This window comes from Ammospiza caudacuta, chromosome 23 (assembly GCF_027887145.1).
Source record: "Ammospiza caudacuta isolate bAmmCau1 chromosome 23, bAmmCau1.pri, whole genome shotgun sequence".
NCBI classification, from domain to species: Eukaryota; Metazoa; Chordata; class Aves; order Passeriformes; family Passerellidae; genus Ammospiza; species Ammospiza caudacuta.
In genome coordinates, this window is record NC_080615.1 from 9144558 (window position 1) to 9160391 (window position 15834).

Consider the following 15834-nt stretch of genomic DNA (forward strand, 5'->3'; position numbering starts at 1 on the left):
GGAGCGGTGCCGTGTGTGCCGGGAGCGGGGCGGGACTTCCGCGGGGCGGGGCGGGGCGGCGGGCCGGCTCCGCCCGTCCGTGCGAGCGGGGCTCTCCGGGCCGGTGCGGCGCCGCGGCAGCGATGGCGGCCGGCGGGTACGGGCGCTACCGGGCTGCGATCTTCGCGGCCATGTTCGTGGGCTACACGCTCTATTACTTCAACCGCAAAACCTTCTCGTTCGTCATGCCCGCCGTCATGGCCGAGGTGCCGCTGGGGAAGGACGACCTGGGTGAGTGAGGGTCCGGGCCCCTCGGCCCCGCCGGCCCGGGGTGGCCGTTCCGCGGGCTGAGGCGCCCCTGGGCTCTGCCCGCCGCAGGTCTCATCACCAGCAGCCAGTCGGCAGCCTACGCCATCAGCAAGTTCATCAGCGGCGTCCTCTCGGACCAGATGAGCGCCCGCTGGCTCTTCTCCTCCGGCCTCCTCATGGTGGGCTTGGTCAACGTGGTCTTCTCCTGGAGCTCCACCGTCATGGCCTTCGCCGGGCTCTGGTTCCTCAACGGCCTGGCCCAGGGGCTGGGCTGGCCGCCCTGCGGCAAGATCCTGCGCAAGGTGGGTGCTGAGAACCGCGGGGAGCTGCCGCTGCCCTCCTGACCTGCCCTGGCATCGGGGCCGCGCACACCTCGCTGGCCCGCAATCCACAGGGACTTGCAGCTTTTCTCACTCCCTTCCAGCCAAGGAGGGCCAGAGCACTGTCTGCATTCTGCTGCCTGTGGAACAAGTTTCCGTGCACGGGGTTCCGCTTATCCTAGCAAAGATTCACTCTGTAGCCCTTGCCCCTACGTGCCTTGAGTGTAGCTCAGTTTGGTAACATCTCCTTGTAGCAGGGTTCTGCCCCGTTGAGGCAGACTCTGTTGAAATTAGGTATTTTAGGCGTGGACACACCGGACTGCTTCACTCTGCTGCTGCGGCTCAGGGGACAGTGAGCACAGTTCCATCTGCACGCTTGGGCAACTTGGGAATTCCAAATCACAGGTGGTTTGGGTAGAAAACTGGGTAAAATGGAGGAATAGTGTGAGATGAATCTCTAAGCTGTGTGTACTTGGGGTTTGTGACAGTCTGAAAGGACCAGATGGATTTCTCTCAAGGACAGAAGGAAAGGAGTTTGGTTAGCTTTATGCTGATCCCTCACGGAAAATGTAAGATCCAGGAATGAATGTACTGCAAGTACTCGTGGGGCAGGGTGGGGAAGAAATTAACAACTTTGTTGCTCTTCTGTGAGGCACCTAGCCTCCCCTAACTGATGAGAGGGCTGTGCAGGGCAGTTGAATGCACAGAAAAGAAGGGCCCAAATAACAGAAATATCAGCTGTGGTGTTTTGTGAAGATGTTCGTGAATGTAGATCTCAGACATTTTCCTGCTTACGAGAACCACCCAAGTGGTTCTGGCTCTGGGTGCTCCTTGCAGTACGGAGCCCATCGTGTCTGATACTTAATGCAGCAGAGTCCTAAAGTTACCCTGTGACTCTGTGTATCCATCCAAGTTCCTGAGCCAGCAGAGCTCTCCAGGAGGACGCTGTTCTAGCAAGTGAGTACACAAAACCATGTGCTCTTAAACTTGCCTCTCCTGCCCCGCGTCTCAGTTTCATGTTCTGTAAATGGAAATAACTTTGAGCTGGCTCACAGTGTGGACACCTGTCAAGCTCTTTGGGCTGACACTTGAGTAACGTTTGGAGTTCCATGCATGACTAAAGTAGCGAGGTGTGGGTGTTCCCTCCACCTGCTTTTGGAGTTCTGTGTCTGAATTGCCCCTGCCCCACATCATGGGCTTCAAGGGAGGGTTTTCAGGTGTGCTGTCACTCTCTTACACCTCATGCTGTTTTTCTTGTTGCACAGTGGTTTGAGCCTTCCCAGTTTGGGACTTGGTGGGCAATCCTGTCTACAAGCATGAACTTGGCTGGAGGCTTGGGCCCCATTCTCGCTGCTCTTGTGTCTATGAACTACGATTGGCGCAAGACTTTGTCCTTCTCTGGCTTCACCTGCATGGTTGTCTCTTTTGTTTGCCTTGTCCTGATTAAAAACGAGCCGGCAGATGTTGGGCTGCCCAACATTGAGCAAGGAGCCAAGAAGGGGAAGAAAGGTGAGCATGTGGCTTCGATGCAGGCAGCTGCAGCAGAAGATGCAGTGCCTTCTGTCTGTGTTCTGGTACAGATGTGTCACTCTCAGCATACCAACACCTCCATCCTCCCCAGTTTCTGAAGTCACATTTTGGCAGGCGTGTGGTACTGGGCTGATTTTGGCTGCTTTATTCTAGTAATGAAGGTACAAATTGTGTAAACGAAGGCCCACTGTGATCTTGTGGGAAGGGGCTGGTGTAGGGATTCCTGACACTGGCAGAGCAGGGGAAAAGCCTGCTGTTAGCCCTCTGTTAGTCTTGCTCCCTAGCCTGCCAGCAGACACCTGTGTGCTGCTGAGCTGCTCAGGGCTGGCTCTCCCCATATAAGTCCTGTCTTCCTGCTACCAGCATCCCTATTTCCTTGGAGCCTTGTGTGCTCAGCCTGCGAGTGCAGTTTTGGTGAGGTGGTGGAGAGAAAAGCTGCAGCAGCAGGGAATGCTTCCTTGGGCCTGCCCTCTGCTCCTCCGCTTTGGCAGCGGGCAGGCAGCTCTCCCCTCACCCCACCTTGGGCTCTCTTGACCCCTGGCTCTCGGTGGACTCTGCTCAGTGTTTCTGTTCCAGCCCAGGACATCTAGTTAGTAAATGTTTGTTCAGACCACTGAGTGTGGTGCTTCTCTGGAAGCAGAACATGTAGATGGGAATTGCAACACAGGTTTTCAGTAGGATTTTAAAGGCCAGTAGAAACTCAGCCCATGTTCCATGCTGTTCCATACTGCCTGTGCTGCCAGACTGGCCCTCTTTGCATAAGAAAAGAATATTGTTTCCCCGGAGCATTCTCTGGGGAGAGCAAGTTTGTTGGTGTTCTTGGAAGACTGATGCAAAAATCAAGGTAGCATCTGAAAGCATCTTTGTTTGGGTCTATGCAGTGCCTTTCACAGGCGTAGCTAAAAAACACTCCCAAAGAATCTAGAGGTAATTTTCCAAAAACCTTTGTGGGTGGTTTACTGGCAACTGAAATACAGAAAATTACTGGGAGTAGTGTTTTGATTATTCTTTTCAAATCTTTAATGAATGTGGGATAAAATGACAGAAGAGATTTTGAAATCACCAGAACAAGGGGGAGGTAGAGCCATTCACCACCGTTCAGCAGCTGTGAATAGCTCCCTGTGTGGGTATGTTCTCATGCCTTGCTCCCGCCTGTAGAACTGTCTGCTGGGCTGCTGGTTGGTGTGGTTTGGGCTGTGGTAACACTCCTCCCGACCTTCCTACAGGTTCCTCCAGTGACAACAGCACCTTGACAGAGCTGCTGCTCTCCCCATACCTCTGGGTGCTCTCAACAGGCTACCTGGTCGTTTTTGGAGTGAAAACGTGCTGTACTGATTGGGGACAGCTCTTCCTGATCCAGGAGAGGGGACAGTCCATGCTTGTAGGTGAGATGCAGAACTGCATTATTAAGCTCTGGGGCTGCAATGTGGGAGGTGTTGCCAGAGTTTGCCTGGGTAGAGGCCCTTGCTTAGCTACACACAGGTTTTGGGCACTCAATAACTGAATGATGGAGTTAGTGCATGCACCAGGCACCCCAGTGCCAGGGCGTTCCTGGGACTGGCAGACAGGCATTCCTGAACAGGGATGAGCCAGATGAGCCAGCTGCTCACGTGCTCTGTGAGCTTGCAGCCCACAGCACCAAATCTGATGGGCTGTTCTTTGCTTCGTCTGTGTTCTAGGCAGTTCCTACATGAGTGCCTTGGAGATTGGGGGCCTGGTGGGAAGCATTGCTGCTGGATACCTTTCCGATAGAGCAGTAGCAAAAGTAAGTCATGTGCACCCTTGGGCATGCTGGGCAGGGAACACAGTGGCTGTCTGAGCGGCTTCACCGAGGCACTCAGGCAGGGTGCTGTCCCTGGGAGCACAGCGGAGAAACCAGCCCATACTCAGTTCTGTCATGTGCACGGGCACAGCTGTCAAACACTCCAGAAGGTGCTAGGAAGTAGATCTGCTGATGTTAGGGGTTGCAATATGCCTGTCAGATTCGAGGTGTTTAATCTGTTTAATTTGTTTGCTTTACTGTGGTCTCCAGATTTTAGTGTGGAAGGGCAGTTTGCTGATAATTGTCTTCTGGCTGAAAAAAACCCCACATTAAAATCCAGTGTTAGGATCTGGAGCCAGATTCAGGGTGGAAGGGGTTGATAACTGAAGTATGGTTTATCACTAAGAGCTTTTGTTTAGCACAGTTTGACTGTGTGCAGCCCTTAAACCATTAACAAGGTGTGCCAGCAGATGTGCTGTTGATGTGCGTCCGTGTTTCTGATGGGGCTGTGGATGGTGTGGTCACTGCAGGTGTAAAAGGAGGTCCCTGCAGTTTCTGCCTGTCCACTTTCCTGCCTTGCTTGTGTCCAGGTGGGGCTGTCCAGCTACGGGAACCCCCGGCACGGGCTGCTGCTGTCCATGATGGCTGGCATGTGCGTGTCCATGTTCCTCTTCCGCATCACGGTCACGGGCGACTCTCCCAAGGTAAGCAGCTGGCCGTCCACAGGGTAGCCCTGGGAGGGGCAGGTTTGATGACAGAAACCAGGATTGTTTTCTTCACCATTCCCAAGGGTTTCTTTTTCGTTGCACTCGTGAGAAGCGCTGGCTTGGCCTGGCTTGGGGTGCTCCTGCTGTCCTGTTGTTGCAGGCAGTCTGCCTTCCAGACTTTGCGTGAGACCTGACTTGCATCTGCCCTTATGATTGCTAAATAAATAAGACTTCTTTTCTCCTTTCATTTTTTCTTCTTCAGGAAAACCACTTCTGGACTGTAGCCTTGCAACCTCTAGCTGATCTTACAGGCCTAAAAGAACATGAGGTTTCTGCTTGCATTTTTTCTCCCTCTGCCTTTTTCTTCTTTCCCTGGTCTGCCTTACTCCTATCCTGAGAGGTTGGTTAGCACTTCAGAACTTAAAACCAGGGCATTGAGAAGAGATTACTGTAAGTTTGGTAAAAGAAACATTTTCTAATAATAATTTGAGTACACTAACTGACTTTAAAAAGTCTAACTATGTAACTTTTAAGTTTTATAAAGAGAGTTCTGAGGACCTCTGTTCATCAGGTAAAATATAGCCCGCTAAGTGGTCTTGTGGGTGAGATCTGAAAGAATGATTCTGCTCTGGCAGATACATTCTTATTCAGTTTCTGGCAAGTGTTTTCCTAACTCCTTTCTGTTTCACATCTGGAAAATATGATGGCACTTAACTTCCTACCGGGCTTTTTGAAATGGTGTTTGCAATTCTAAAAGCATGCTGTAATGTGGAGGTGTTATTTACCCTTTGTTGAGCAAACAAGAGACTGACAATTTTGGGCCAGATAGGTTTCTTAGAGCAGAAACTACCACTGAAGTTCAAATTGTGGAGATTTTTTGTGGTGAGGTTTTTTTTTTTTTTTTTTTTTTTGTTTCTTGGTCATTTTCTTTGGTTTCTTTGGTTTCATTGAGGTCATCAGAAAGAGATGTCTCACAAATAAACATGCTCTGATCAGTCCCATGCATCTAAACTGAGAAAAGCTTTCAGTTGGTAGCTCCAGGCTTGTTTATGAAAGCAATGTGGTCCACAGTTCTTTCCTGTGGTTTCTTGGGCTCATTGCCCTCTTCTGTTCAATGTTCTGTTTCTTGCAAATCAGCACAGGCTGTGGTGTGGGGGCAGAACTGTGGGAGGGAGGAGAGCTTGCATTGGCTGGTAAGATGGAGTGGTGGGGATGCAGCTGAGCTTTATGGATGTGGGGACTCCACAGGCTTGAGCTCTCCTGGCTGCAGGCTGGGGAGCTGGTGTCAGCCTGAAAATGTCAAAACTCCCTGGTACTGAGTATAGAATCAGAATTATCAACAGTTGCTAACTGACGGTGGTGAGATTTACAGATCTGTTTGTGATTTTGACAGCTGTGGATTCTGACTCTGGGAGCTGTGTTTGGGTTCTCCTCGTATGGCCCGATTGCCCTGTTTGGGGTCATAGCAAATGAAAGTGCCCCTGCCAACCTGTGTGGCACCTCCCATGCCATCGTGGCCCTCATGGCCAATGGTAAGTAATACCCATTTTCCCAAAAACAAACAAAACCCATGCACATTCTTGATGAAGCATGGTCTAGGCCCAGGTGCCAAGCTGCTGCTGGCCATGGGAAGGCACCTAAGGAGAGAGAGATAATGGAGGTGGAAGCATCAGGGATGCTTTCCTGCTGTGCCTGACAGGTTTTGCGTTGGGCTTTAAGTTCAAACCAGGCCTAAGGGGAACTGTTATATATGCAAAAGCAGGTGTTGATAGATAATATGGGAGCACACAAGTGTTGTTGACTTTCTGTTTGTTTTTTGTTGCAGTTGGGGGTTTCCTGGCTGGACTGCCTTTCAGTACAATTGCCAAGCACTACAGCTGGGCCACAGCGTTCTGGGTAGCTGAGGTCACCTGCATGGCTAGCACAGTGGCTTTCTTCCTCCTGCGAAACATCCGCACCAAGATGGGCCGGGTTTCCAGGAAGGCTGACTGAGGAGCAGCTGCTCGGTGGAAGGATGTTCCCACGCTGACGTGAATGATGCTCGTTTTTGTTTGACTGGCCTAGGAGTGAGTTTACCTATTGCTGCAACCTAGATAAAAATGTCTCAACTTCTCATCCAGTGTCAGGTGCCAGAGGGCACAAGGTTCCTGCTAATGATCACTTTTTCCCTCAAGATGTGATAATTCACCTAGTTTACATTTGCAATGATTTTACTGTACCTCTTCCTCACAGCACTGTTAGTGAAGCAAGCGGGCTCTGCAGCCCAAGCTTCCCCACTAGAAGTGGTCTGAAATGACTGGCTTCAGGTGCACTTACCTCTAGTTTTGTCGTTATTGTCTCAGCCATTAGCCGAGACATCAGTCAGTTCAGCCTCGCTGCTTGGGCCCTGAACCCAGCCGTGCTGCCTGTGTCCGTCCCATCCAGCTGCCCCGGCTGTGCCAGGACCTGAGCACGAGCTCTGTGCGTGCTCAGCCGCGTGGCAGCGCGCAGCAGGGCAAGGTGAGGGCTGCAGCCCCACCAGGGGTTGGTTCCAGGAGTGAGCAGCAGGACAAGCCGGGGCAGGGCTCTCCACAGCAGTTAGGAACAGGCGCATTTCCAGGGAATTCGTGGTGTCTAGAGCAGCTCCTTCTAAGTGAACTGATCTGCTGGTGCATTCTGTGTGCAGTGTTAATGATTGGCAAGGCAGGCAGCTGCTGCCAAGGCAGCTCACAGCCAGTGCTCTGCAAATCAGCCAGCAGAACTATCCCAGCAGCAGGAATTGCAACAGCAGCCACCACCAACCCACAATTTCTGCAGCTGGGTTTCTTGATAACCCACATTTCTAGCATTGGCTTGTATTTTTCCAGTACAAGGTGTGAAGACTGGGATAGTTTTGGTCAAGAGCTGTGTCTCTCATGGCTGCAGGCAGGGGCTCTGAGTCAGCCTTAGCAGAGCCATCACTGACAGCCTTAGCAGTCAGGCCCAGCACCCTGCAGTAAGTACACTCAGGTATTTAATCAGGAATTTGTTGAATATTCTTGTTTTTCCCCAAAAGGATTTACTGTCTTAGGATCCTGAAAGAGGCACGTTCAACTCGTAAAGAACCTGCATGCAGGTATTTTGCTAAGTACCTTGCTTGCTAGAGTAGTTAGCTAGCCTTAATTAAGTAAATGGAAGTGAATTACATTTTGTACTTAATTACATGATTTTCTTCTATATCTGAAATAAAAATGGAGCAGTGTCACAAGGGCCCTGGTTGTCTTATGGAGAGTGGTGCAAGCAAAACCACCCAAATCCATGTATCCTCTTGAGGTGCCAATGTCCCCACCAACAGAAAGCAAACAGCCATTTGTCTCATTAGTAAACACTTATTACTTCTATACAGAAACCCTCTGCAAGACCGTAAGTTCGAGCTATACAGGAAAAATACCTCTGTACATTCATGACAGGAAAGAAAAGCACTGACTGTGGGAAAGCCACAGACCTGCACCTTCTCCTTCAGCCAAGTGCAGCAGAGCTGCAACAGCAAAGTAAGGCCCTGTGGCCCAATGTAAACAGTGCTAAGGAATCTCTTTAAGGTAAGTTTTGCAACAAAGGGGATCAACTGGTATTTTGGGAGATACTGAAGCATGTTTTGGGGATGTGCAGTCTCTGCTGTGGAGAGGGGAGCTTTGTGAGAGACCAGCCAGGGGAGAGAGGGGCCCGCTCTTCAGACGAATGAAGATCTGCAACAGGCAAGGCTTTCTCTATGATCCAGGTCCAAAGGGTCCAGCCTTCTCTGCCACCTCCAGAGCAAGCTTCAAGTTCTGATCAAACAACTCGCACCTGAAATAGTCAGAAAAGCAAAAGGGATGACTTCTACCTGTGGAAGTGAGTTAACAAAGCTAACAAAAGATCTCCACATCCTTGGCTCTGCATCCTTCAAGGAGAAATTCAGAAATTATGACACAGCAACATGACTACTGTCAAGGTCCGACTTGGTCCTTAGTTAAGGTTAAAGCTTCTTATATAGGCCCAAACATATGGTAAGACAGCAGGGTTTGTGCCAAGGGAGAGCACCTCCCATTGCCCCAGCAGAGCCAGCACTGGAAAGAGCTCAGGGCTGCGTCCTCTCTCGGCAGCAGTGTGCTGTAGCTTCCTTCCCCTTCCTTCAGCCAGTTTTGCTACTTAGGAGTGCATTTGCTACTGTATAGGCAGAAAACAATGAGGGGTTGCAGCCCGGTTACTAAAAATGGGCTTTTCCTTACCTTATTGGCATCTCCAGGGAGTAGAAAGGATTCTTCAGAGCGAAGTCTGAGTAAATCTCATAGATTTTGCGGAGAAGAGCGTCTATCCCTGTCTGTCTTGGGTCAGCAAGAACCATGAATTTGATCCCTGGAGCCATAATGCCAGGGGCATGAGGAAGGCCAAGCACAGACAGCCCTGACGAGCAGAGCAGTGCCGGTGCTGGGCCCCCCGGTACCTGTCAGTGTCTGGAAGCAGTGCAGCTTGAAGGTGTCGGTCTCCAGCATCTCGATCCCGGAGCTCCCAACCTCGGGTGACAGCTGCGAGCCGATGGCGAACAGCCTGCGGGGACAGGCCCTCAGCGCCCCTCACCGCCCTGCCCGTGCCCCCCGGCCGTCACGGCCCCCCGACTCACGAGTGGAACATGGAGGCCAGCATCAGCTTCTCGTTGGAGGAGAGCCGGTGGCGGCCGAAGCGGATGGACACCGGGTAGTTGGCGGGGTTGCTCAGGAACTCCAGCACGTCCTTCCCGTCTGCCGTGAAGCGACCGTTCACCTCGGCGCCGTTGATGGCGAGCACGGCGTGACCCACTGCGGGGACAGCGCGGCGGCGTCAGGCAGACAGTCCGTCGGTCAGACGGTCAGTCAGTCTGTCCGTCAATAAGCCCGGCCCCGCCCGGCGCTTCCCACCCGCCGCACCGCGGATGCCGTCCCGCTGCCCGAAGGCAACGACGACGCGCTCGTCGTGCAGGCGCAGGACGAGATCGAGCGGAAAGCTGAAGGTCTTCTCGGTGTCGGAGCGGGGCGCGTAGTGGTCCAGCTGGTAGATGAGGCCGCCGGCCTTGTTGACCACGTAGACGCTGAAGATCGCCATGGCGCCGAGCCCGCCCGCCGCGGCAGAGGCAGCGCTGCCGCCCCGGCAGTGACGCACGGCCCCGGGCCCGCCCCGGCAGTGACGCACGGCCCCGGGCCCGCCCCGGCAGTGACGCACGGCCCCGGGCCCGCCCCCGCCCCACGCCGGGCCCTTCCTTTCTCGCCGACATCTTGCGGAGCAGCTGCGGCCGCATCATGGTGAGCGGGCCCGGGCCGGGGGGCGGGCGGCGGGCCGGGCCGGGCTGCCCGAGAGGCGCTGGCGGCTCCGTGAGCACGGCGGGAAGCCCTGCGAGGTGCCCGGGGGGCCGACCCCGCGCCTTGCCGCTCACCCCCCATCCTTCTCACCCTCTCGCAGCCGCCCAAAGACGATAAGAAGAAGAAGGACGCGGGCAAGTCCGCCAAGAAGGACAAGGACCCGGTCAACAAGTCCGGCGGCAAAGCCAAGAAGAAGGTGGGAGCCGGCGGGCCGGAGGGCTCCGCGCGCGATCCCGGGCCTGGCGCGTGTGGCGCGGCCGGGCCCCAGGGCGGGGGCAGGCGGGGCCGGTGTCCTGTTGTTAAAGGAGCCAGCTCTTCGTCTGCCAGCAAGTTGTACATAATAGTGTTAAACCTGAGTAACAGGGGGCTTTGGTCCTCTTAGTTTTAGATACTACAGGTAATAGCCGTAGCACGCTCATTTACGGAGGCAATTTTGTGCATCTCACTAGGGCTTTAGTTTGGGATGTGATTCGGAAACGTTCGATGCTGCAGTTCTTTCATCATCGTTTAGTTTCATCTTCTGTTCTTGCTTATAAGATTGCTTAAGGGGGGTGTTGTTTTTTCTCTCTTTTCAAGTAGAAGTGGTCCAAGGGGAAAGTGAGAGACAAGTTGAACAACCTTGTCCTGTTTGACAAGGCCACTTATGACAAACTGTGCAAGGAAGTGCCCAACTACAAGCTCATCACACCTGCAGTTGTCTCAGAAAGGCTGAAGATTCGAGGCTCCCTGGCTCGGGCTGCCCTCCAGGAGCTCCTCAGCAAAGGTGAGCACTTGAAAATAAAAAAACGAAAAGCTGCTTGAATTGACTGTTTGGTTTTCCTTGCTTGCCCAGCAGCTTTCCTGCAGCATCTGAACTGCCCCATGCGTAAATTGTTTTTGGAGAGCCACTGCCTTAACTTGCATTTCAGAAGTGCTCCAAAGTATGGAGCAGCAGTTTGTTACATACAGGCATTGCTGTACTAAGAAGAAAGTTGCCAAAAGAATGGGCTGTGATGTAACTGCAGCCAGATGGCAACAAAAGACTTGTATAAGCTGCTACCCCCTGTTATTTTCTCTTGTACATTGCCCTGCCTCTCTAGGAGGGATTCTTGGCATCCCTGGCATCCATCAATACATGCACGCTGATGTAATTTTGTTTTTCCATAGGGTTGATCAAACTGGTGTCCAAGCACCGAGCCCAGGTGATTTACACCCGGAACACGAAAGGTGGAGACGCGCCTGCTGCAGGGGAGGACGCGTAGGGAGGTGAGCTGGGTGCTGAGCTGTGCAATGTGTAATGGGCAGCTTCTACATGCCTGTTGTGGGCTGTTCTTCCAGAGAGTATTTTGCTCACATCCTAAGCAACTTCCTGGGGGAACATTACTGGAAACATCAGCTTTCCAGAATTAAATTATAAGGAGATTTCTGATTTTGTCCCTGTGCTCATTGAATGGGGAAAGTATCATTTGTTCCCCTCGCTGTGGGCTGCAGGGCAAATGGGCACCTGTCCTCCCTGCTCCCACATGGCACCATGGCCAAGTGCTCCTGCTGGGATAAAACTGTCAGACTGTCTGCTTTGTGCTAGCCTGCTTTTACCTGGATGTCTGACTGGGGACTTCTTGCTTTGCAGGTTCTTCAGTGACTTCGTCAACAATGTGTCATATGTAGATGCACACAATAAAATTATTGGTTATAATTTTTCTTGATTTTTCAACAGTGTGTATGTTTTCTTACTTATAGTGATGCATTACTTATAGTGGATTTTGGTTGAGGTTATGGCTCTTGTCCTGTAGCAGCCAGTTTTTGTCTTTATTAGTATCACAAATGTGTTGCTGAAAGGGAAGCGTGAAACTTTTACATCACCTACAGCAGCCAGTGATGTTAGACAATGTAAAGGATAAATGTTAAAATAAAGAATAGCAATATAAGTTTGAATGAAATTATCAAACACCTAGCATTAGTTGCCTGCAGGGTGGGCCCTGCATTTGAAATGAGTTTCAGTTGGTCTACAAACAAAGAGGCATTTAAAAAAAAAAGTTTATTTCTCCAAAAATTTTTCCTTTAGCAGGATGTGCCATTTCAGCATAGGCCACTGGCATCACTTGCTGTACAGAGTAGGCTTTCTGACAGGGAAGATATGGCATCCACAGGAGCCTGTCCTTGCTGGCAGGACTTGACTTTGTGTGGCTTTAGATGTGATGCTCAGATGAACGTTCTATGCCCGTACAGGGCAGTCAGCAACAAAACTGCAGCTACCTACAGTCAGCCTTTCCACAGCAGAGCTGGGTGTCTGGTGTTCCTTATCTGATCACCTTTTTTTCTTCTTTTCCCCTGATTCAGTTCTAAACTGGTGCCTGAAAGAGAGCACAGAAGTCAGACTGCAGTAGCCTTTAGACAGAGATAATGAACACGTCTTGAAAAAGTAAGAAAGTGCTGTGTGTAGTGTTCTAGCATGGAAGCTCCCTCAATGTTTTTGTTACCTCAGTGAGTGGTAGCTCCAGCTAGCTGACAGAGAGTTCTGGCACATTAAAAGGTGCCAGTGGGACAGTAAGTGGGTCAAAAGGTGAGCCAAACAAAAGAAGGCAGATGCCTTCATGTGTGCAGCCTTTACAGTCATGAGCACATGTCCTTGCAGGCCATGGTGCTGCTCCAGGACAAGAATGATACTCTGCCTGGATTAAGCACAGTGTGGTGTAACTCTGCTTAATGTCTAGTTGTGCTTGGTGCTACCTCAGAGCCTGCTCCATGAATAGCTTGCATGCACAGCAGCCCCACACTGCCCCTGGCACCCATCTGTGCTGTGCTGAAGCTCACCGGGACTGCCACCTCCTGCCATGATTCCACACGCGCCCAAAGGAAGGCAGCCAGCTGTCACTGGTCTGAGAGGTATGGTCAAAGTTGGCACCAACACGTTCCACTGGGAGCTTTTTCAGCTTCTGCTTCTCCTCTGAAAAAATAATTTGTAGACTGGTTTGGGTTGGAAGGGAGCTTAAGGATCACATTGCTGCAACCCCCTGTAGCACGGATGGGGATGCTTTCCCCTAGACCAGGTTGCCCAAAAGCCCAAATACTTTGTTCAGCAGAAGTTTTTCAAATTGCATTTGGTTCTCTGGCATGTTAAAGTGACTCTAAGGTTAACTAGAAGATGTGCAAGCTGCTCACTGTGTTTGAGAAATTCCTCATAGGAAGGTCCAATTTGTTTACTTCCATCTTCTTCCTCTGTTAGCCACGGAGGTTTTGCTCCTAGAAGTCACAGGGAATATTTACTTAGCCACTGAAGTTACCCTAAACTGTGACAGAATAAAAGGGTCCCCTCTTCCTCCCGTCTGCTGCTTGTGCTACCAAGCAAGTGACCAAGTGACTTGTCTGGGTGTTCTGAGAAAAAAGAGCTGGCCATGGCAGATCACACCCCAAATCATACACTCCCCACAGCAGCAGCATCAACAGTTTTTACTGTGCTGATATGTTTTCTTCTCTAGTATGTCAAATATTGCCAAGAGTGGCTATGGCTACCTCCTGGTAATGCTGCAACTGTTTCAAAACTGGAGTTATCCCTGTGACATTTGCAAGCCATGAGGTGGCAGCCTGGTGAGTCATGATGCAGGTGCACTTACCTGTGTGGACATTTCCTTTCCCTTCTGTTTCCTGTTAACAGGAACATAAAATGCTTATGAGAATCTTGTGTTTAGGAGTATCTCTGAGCAGAAGAGCATTGCCTTCATTCCTTTCCAGAATCAAGTTCTATTAGAAAAAGGCAGAGGAAAGCTCATCTCTTTAAAAGAGTTTGGTTTTTTTCCCCACAGTATATTGAAGAATGTTTGCTTAATGAAAGTTAAACCTGGGTAACTGAAACTAGACTAGCTGCTCACCCACATCCACAAAAGTGTTTCTTTTTGTGATGGAGACCACCCCTTGTTCTGCTTTGTGACATGTGCTGTAGGTGACTTGCAGTTAAATCGAAGTCACATTCACTAGCCAGTCACCCCTACCTGGTGGCCAATGAAGGTCAGAACCTTGCTTGATTCCATCCAGGCTAAATCAGGTCCTGTCTGCATTCTGCTCGGGCCAGGCTCTTCTGCACCACAAGGGCTATCCCTGAAATAAGAGGCCAGCTCTTGCTGTAGTGCATACAAAAGCTTGCAAAAGCTTTGCAAGACCCCGGTAATGACAGTGTCAAACTCCCCATGCTTTGAGCACACATGCATCAGTCACTGCTGAAGAAAGTGGTGCTCACCGTTCAGGTCCTGCGGGGAGCCTGCAGACAGAAGGTCCTGCACAGAATTCTGGCTCTGGTTGAAGCTGAGTGTAAGTCAGGAAAAAAAGGACAATATTTCTGGTACTGAGCACAGCCCCCACCCAGCTGCCCCCAGCCCCTCCCCGGTGCCGGTGGTGCGCGGTGCAGCGCCCGCTCCCCGCCGGGGTGCAGCCAGGGCAGGATACAGCTCACCGACCTGCAGCGCGGCTCGCACCGTCTCTCGCTGCCGGCGCTCGGCCTCCCGGATGTCAGCCGCCATCTGCGGGGACACAGCGGTGAGGCGGGGCCAGCGGGGGCCGGGGCCGCTGCGGGGAGGTGACCGAGCGTACCTGGAGGATGCGCTCCTCCTCCCGCCGCTGGTGCTCGGCCAGCGCCTGCTCCAGAGCCTGCGCGAAGCGCTCGTACTCCTCGGCCGGCACCAGGCACCGCTCCCGCAGCGCCGCCTCCGCCCGGTTCTCCCGCCAGAACCGCGCCGTCTCCCGGCGGTGCTCGGGCCTGCGGGACACCGGGACACCGTCAGCAAGGCCCGCACCGGCCAGGCGCCACAAGAGCCCGGCATGCGGCAGCATCGGCCCGCCCCGTTCCTGCCCACGCACCCGGCCAGGTGCCGCAGCAGCCCGGCGTGCAGCAGCGCCAGCCCGCCGCGCCGCCCGTGCCGCTGCACGCCGCGCCCGCAGCACGGGCACCACACGCGCCCATCGTGCTCCGCCGGGTCGTAGCGCCGCACGGCCGCGGCCCCATCGGCCACGGCCGCCGCCGCCCGCGCCGCCGCCGTCGCTTCCTGCAGCTGGGCCAGCGCCTCGCGCAGCCGCCGGCGATGCCCCGTGCTGTACCGGTGCCGGCGGCCCGTGAAGGCGCTGCGGCGGCACAGCCCGCAGTACTGCACGGCCATGGCGCCCGCGCCGCGCAGGCGCGGAGAGGGACGCGGCCCGGCCCCGCCCCGCCGCCGGCCCCGCCCCGCCGCCGGCCCCGCCCCGCCGCCGGCCCCGCCCCGCCGCCGGCCCCGCCCCGCCGCCGGCCCCGCCCCGCCGCCGGCCCCGCCCCGCCGCCGGCCCCGCCCCGCCGCCGGCCCCGCCCCGCCGCCGGCCCCGCCCCGCCGCTCCCGGTGCCCCGGGGCTCGCCCGCAGCACCGCCCGGGCCGCCGCACGGGCCCATATCCAGAGAAGGGCAGCCAAGCTGGGCAGGGTCTGACCGTGTGTCTCATGAGGAGCGGCTGGAGGAGCCGGGGCTGTTTAGCCTGGGAAAAAGGAGGCTCAGGGGTTATCGCTCTCTACAGCTGCCTGAAAGGAGGCTGGAGCCACGTGCGGGTCGGTCTCTTCTCCCACGCAATCACGGAGAAGACAAGGAGACACAGTCTTAACGTGTATCAGGGGAGGTTTAGGCTGGACATTAGGAAGAATTTATTCAGAAAAAGAGTGATTAGACACGGAAATGGGCTGCCCAGGGAGGTGGTGGAGTCCATCCCTGGAGGTGCTCAAGGAAAGAACAGGACACGGCACTCAGCACCATGGTCTAGTTGGCAAGGCAATCTTTAGTCCTAGGTTGGACTCAGTGATCTCAGAGGTCTTTTCCAGCTTAATTGATGCTGTGACTGCTACAGTGACTTAGATGATATTAACTACACACCCTGCCCTGCACAGTGCAAAGCTGGGAGAGAGAAATT

At 53.3% G+C, this 15834-nt stretch overlaps 4 protein-coding genes across 5 annotated transcripts; 2 read left to right on the forward strand and 2 right to left on the reverse strand.

Annotated features, from left to right (window-relative positions):
* The first annotated feature begins 71 nt into the window (after window positions 1–71).
* Window positions 72–7835, forward strand: SLC37A4 (solute carrier family 37 member 4). 2 transcript variants are annotated; one of them, XM_058819124.1, is made up of 9 exons: window positions 72–270; window positions 358–590; window positions 1874–2117; window positions 3365–3523; window positions 3818–3903; window positions 4491–4604; window positions 4870–4935; window positions 6001–6139; window positions 6433–7835. In XM_058819124.1, the coding sequence occupies exons 1-9, from the start codon at window positions 123–125 to the stop codon at window positions 6597–6599; spliced, it is 1356 nt and encodes a 451-aa protein (XP_058675107.1). In that variant the 5' UTR covers window positions 72–122; the 3' UTR covers window positions 6600–7835. The 2 variants fall into 2 exon arrangements, with proteins under 2 accessions (XP_058675107.1, XP_058675108.1); XM_058819125.1 differs by lacking the exon at window positions 4870–4935.
* Window positions 7836–7934: 99 nt separating this feature from the next.
* TRAPPC4 (trafficking protein particle complex subunit 4) lies at window positions 7935–9769 on the reverse strand. The gene is made up of 5 exons (XM_058819126.1): window positions 9509–9769; window positions 9226–9400; window positions 9049–9152; window positions 8834–8960; window positions 7935–8411 (listed from the first exon to the last, which is right to left on the reverse strand). Exons 1-5 carry the CDS (start codon window positions 9681–9683, stop codon window positions 8333–8335), a joined length of 660 nt encoding a protein of 219 aa, XP_058675109.1. The 5' UTR covers window positions 9684–9769; the 3' UTR covers window positions 7935–8332.
* Window positions 9770–9793: 24 nt separating this feature from the next.
* On the forward strand, window positions 9794–11630 carry RPS25 (ribosomal protein S25). The gene is made up of 5 exons (XM_058819127.1): window positions 9794–9880; window positions 10038–10133; window positions 10517–10700; window positions 11084–11182; window positions 11547–11630. The coding sequence occupies exons 1-4, from the start codon at window positions 9878–9880 to the stop codon at window positions 11176–11178; spliced, it is 378 nt and encodes a 125-aa protein (XP_058675110.1). The 5' UTR covers window positions 9794–9877; the 3' UTR covers window positions 11179–11182; window positions 11547–11630.
* A 305-nt stretch (window positions 11631–11935) lies between these two features.
* Window positions 11936–15063, reverse strand: CENATAC (centrosomal AT-AC splicing factor). Its single transcript, XM_058819139.1, has 9 exons — window positions 14768–15063; window positions 14501–14666; window positions 14368–14430; window positions 14151–14215; window positions 13906–14011; window positions 13531–13561; window positions 13079–13159; window positions 12731–12863; window positions 11936–12270 (listed from the first exon to the last, which is right to left on the reverse strand). The coding sequence occupies exons 1-9, from the start codon at window positions 15061–15063 to the stop codon at window positions 12225–12227; spliced, it is 987 nt and encodes a 328-aa protein (XP_058675122.1). The 3' UTR covers window positions 11936–12224.
* Window positions 15064–15834: the final 771 nt, after the last annotated feature.

Excerpts from the sequence above, each read along its gene's own strand:
- SLC37A4 (XM_058819124.1), top strand. The coding sequence starts at position 123 with ATGGCGGCCGGCGGGTACGGGCGCTACCGGGCTGCGATCTTCGCGGCC. Across the intron at positions 271-357 it reads GCTGGGGAAGGACGACCTGG|GTCTCATCACCAGCAGCCAG; the intron begins GTGAGTGAGGGT and ends TGCCCGCCGCAG. Across the intron at positions 6,140-6,432 it reads CGTGGCCCTCATGGCCAATG|TTGGGGGTTTCCTGGCTGGA; the intron begins GTAAGTAATACC and ends TTTTTGTTGCAG.
- TRAPPC4 (XM_058819126.1), bottom strand. The coding sequence starts at position 9,683 with ATGGCGATCTTCAGCGTCTACGTGGTCAACAAGGCCGGCGGCCTCATC. Across the intron at positions 9,401-9,508 it reads GCAGCGGGACGGCATCCGCG|TGGGTCACGCCGTGCTCGCC; the intron begins GTGCGGCGGGTG and ends CTGTCCCCGCAG. Across the intron at positions 8,412-8,833 it reads TCCCTGGAGATGCCAATAAG|GTGCGAGTTGTTTGATCAGA; the intron begins GTAAGGAAAAGC and ends TGACTATTTCAG.
- RPS25 (XM_058819127.1), top strand. Across the intron at positions 10,134-10,516 it reads GCGGCAAAGCCAAGAAGAAG|AAGTGGTCCAAGGGGAAAGT; the intron begins GTGGGAGCCGGC and ends CTTTTCAAGTAG. Across the intron at positions 10,701-11,083 it reads CCAGGAGCTCCTCAGCAAAG|GGTTGATCAAACTGGTGTCC; the intron begins GTGAGCACTTGA and ends GTTTTTCCATAG.
- CENATAC (XM_058819139.1), bottom strand. The coding sequence starts at position 15,063 with ATGGCCGTGCAGTACTGCGGGCTGTGCCGCCGCAGCGCCTTCACGGGC. Across the intron at positions 14,431-14,500 it reads AGGAGGAGCGCATCCTCCAG|ATGGCGGCTGACATCCGGGA; the intron begins GTACGCTCGGTC and ends GTGTCCCCGCAG. Across the intron at positions 12,271-12,730 it reads GGCAGGAGGTGGCAGTCCCG|GCACCAGTTTAGAACTGAAT; the intron begins GTGAGCTTCAGC and ends GCTCTCTTTCAG.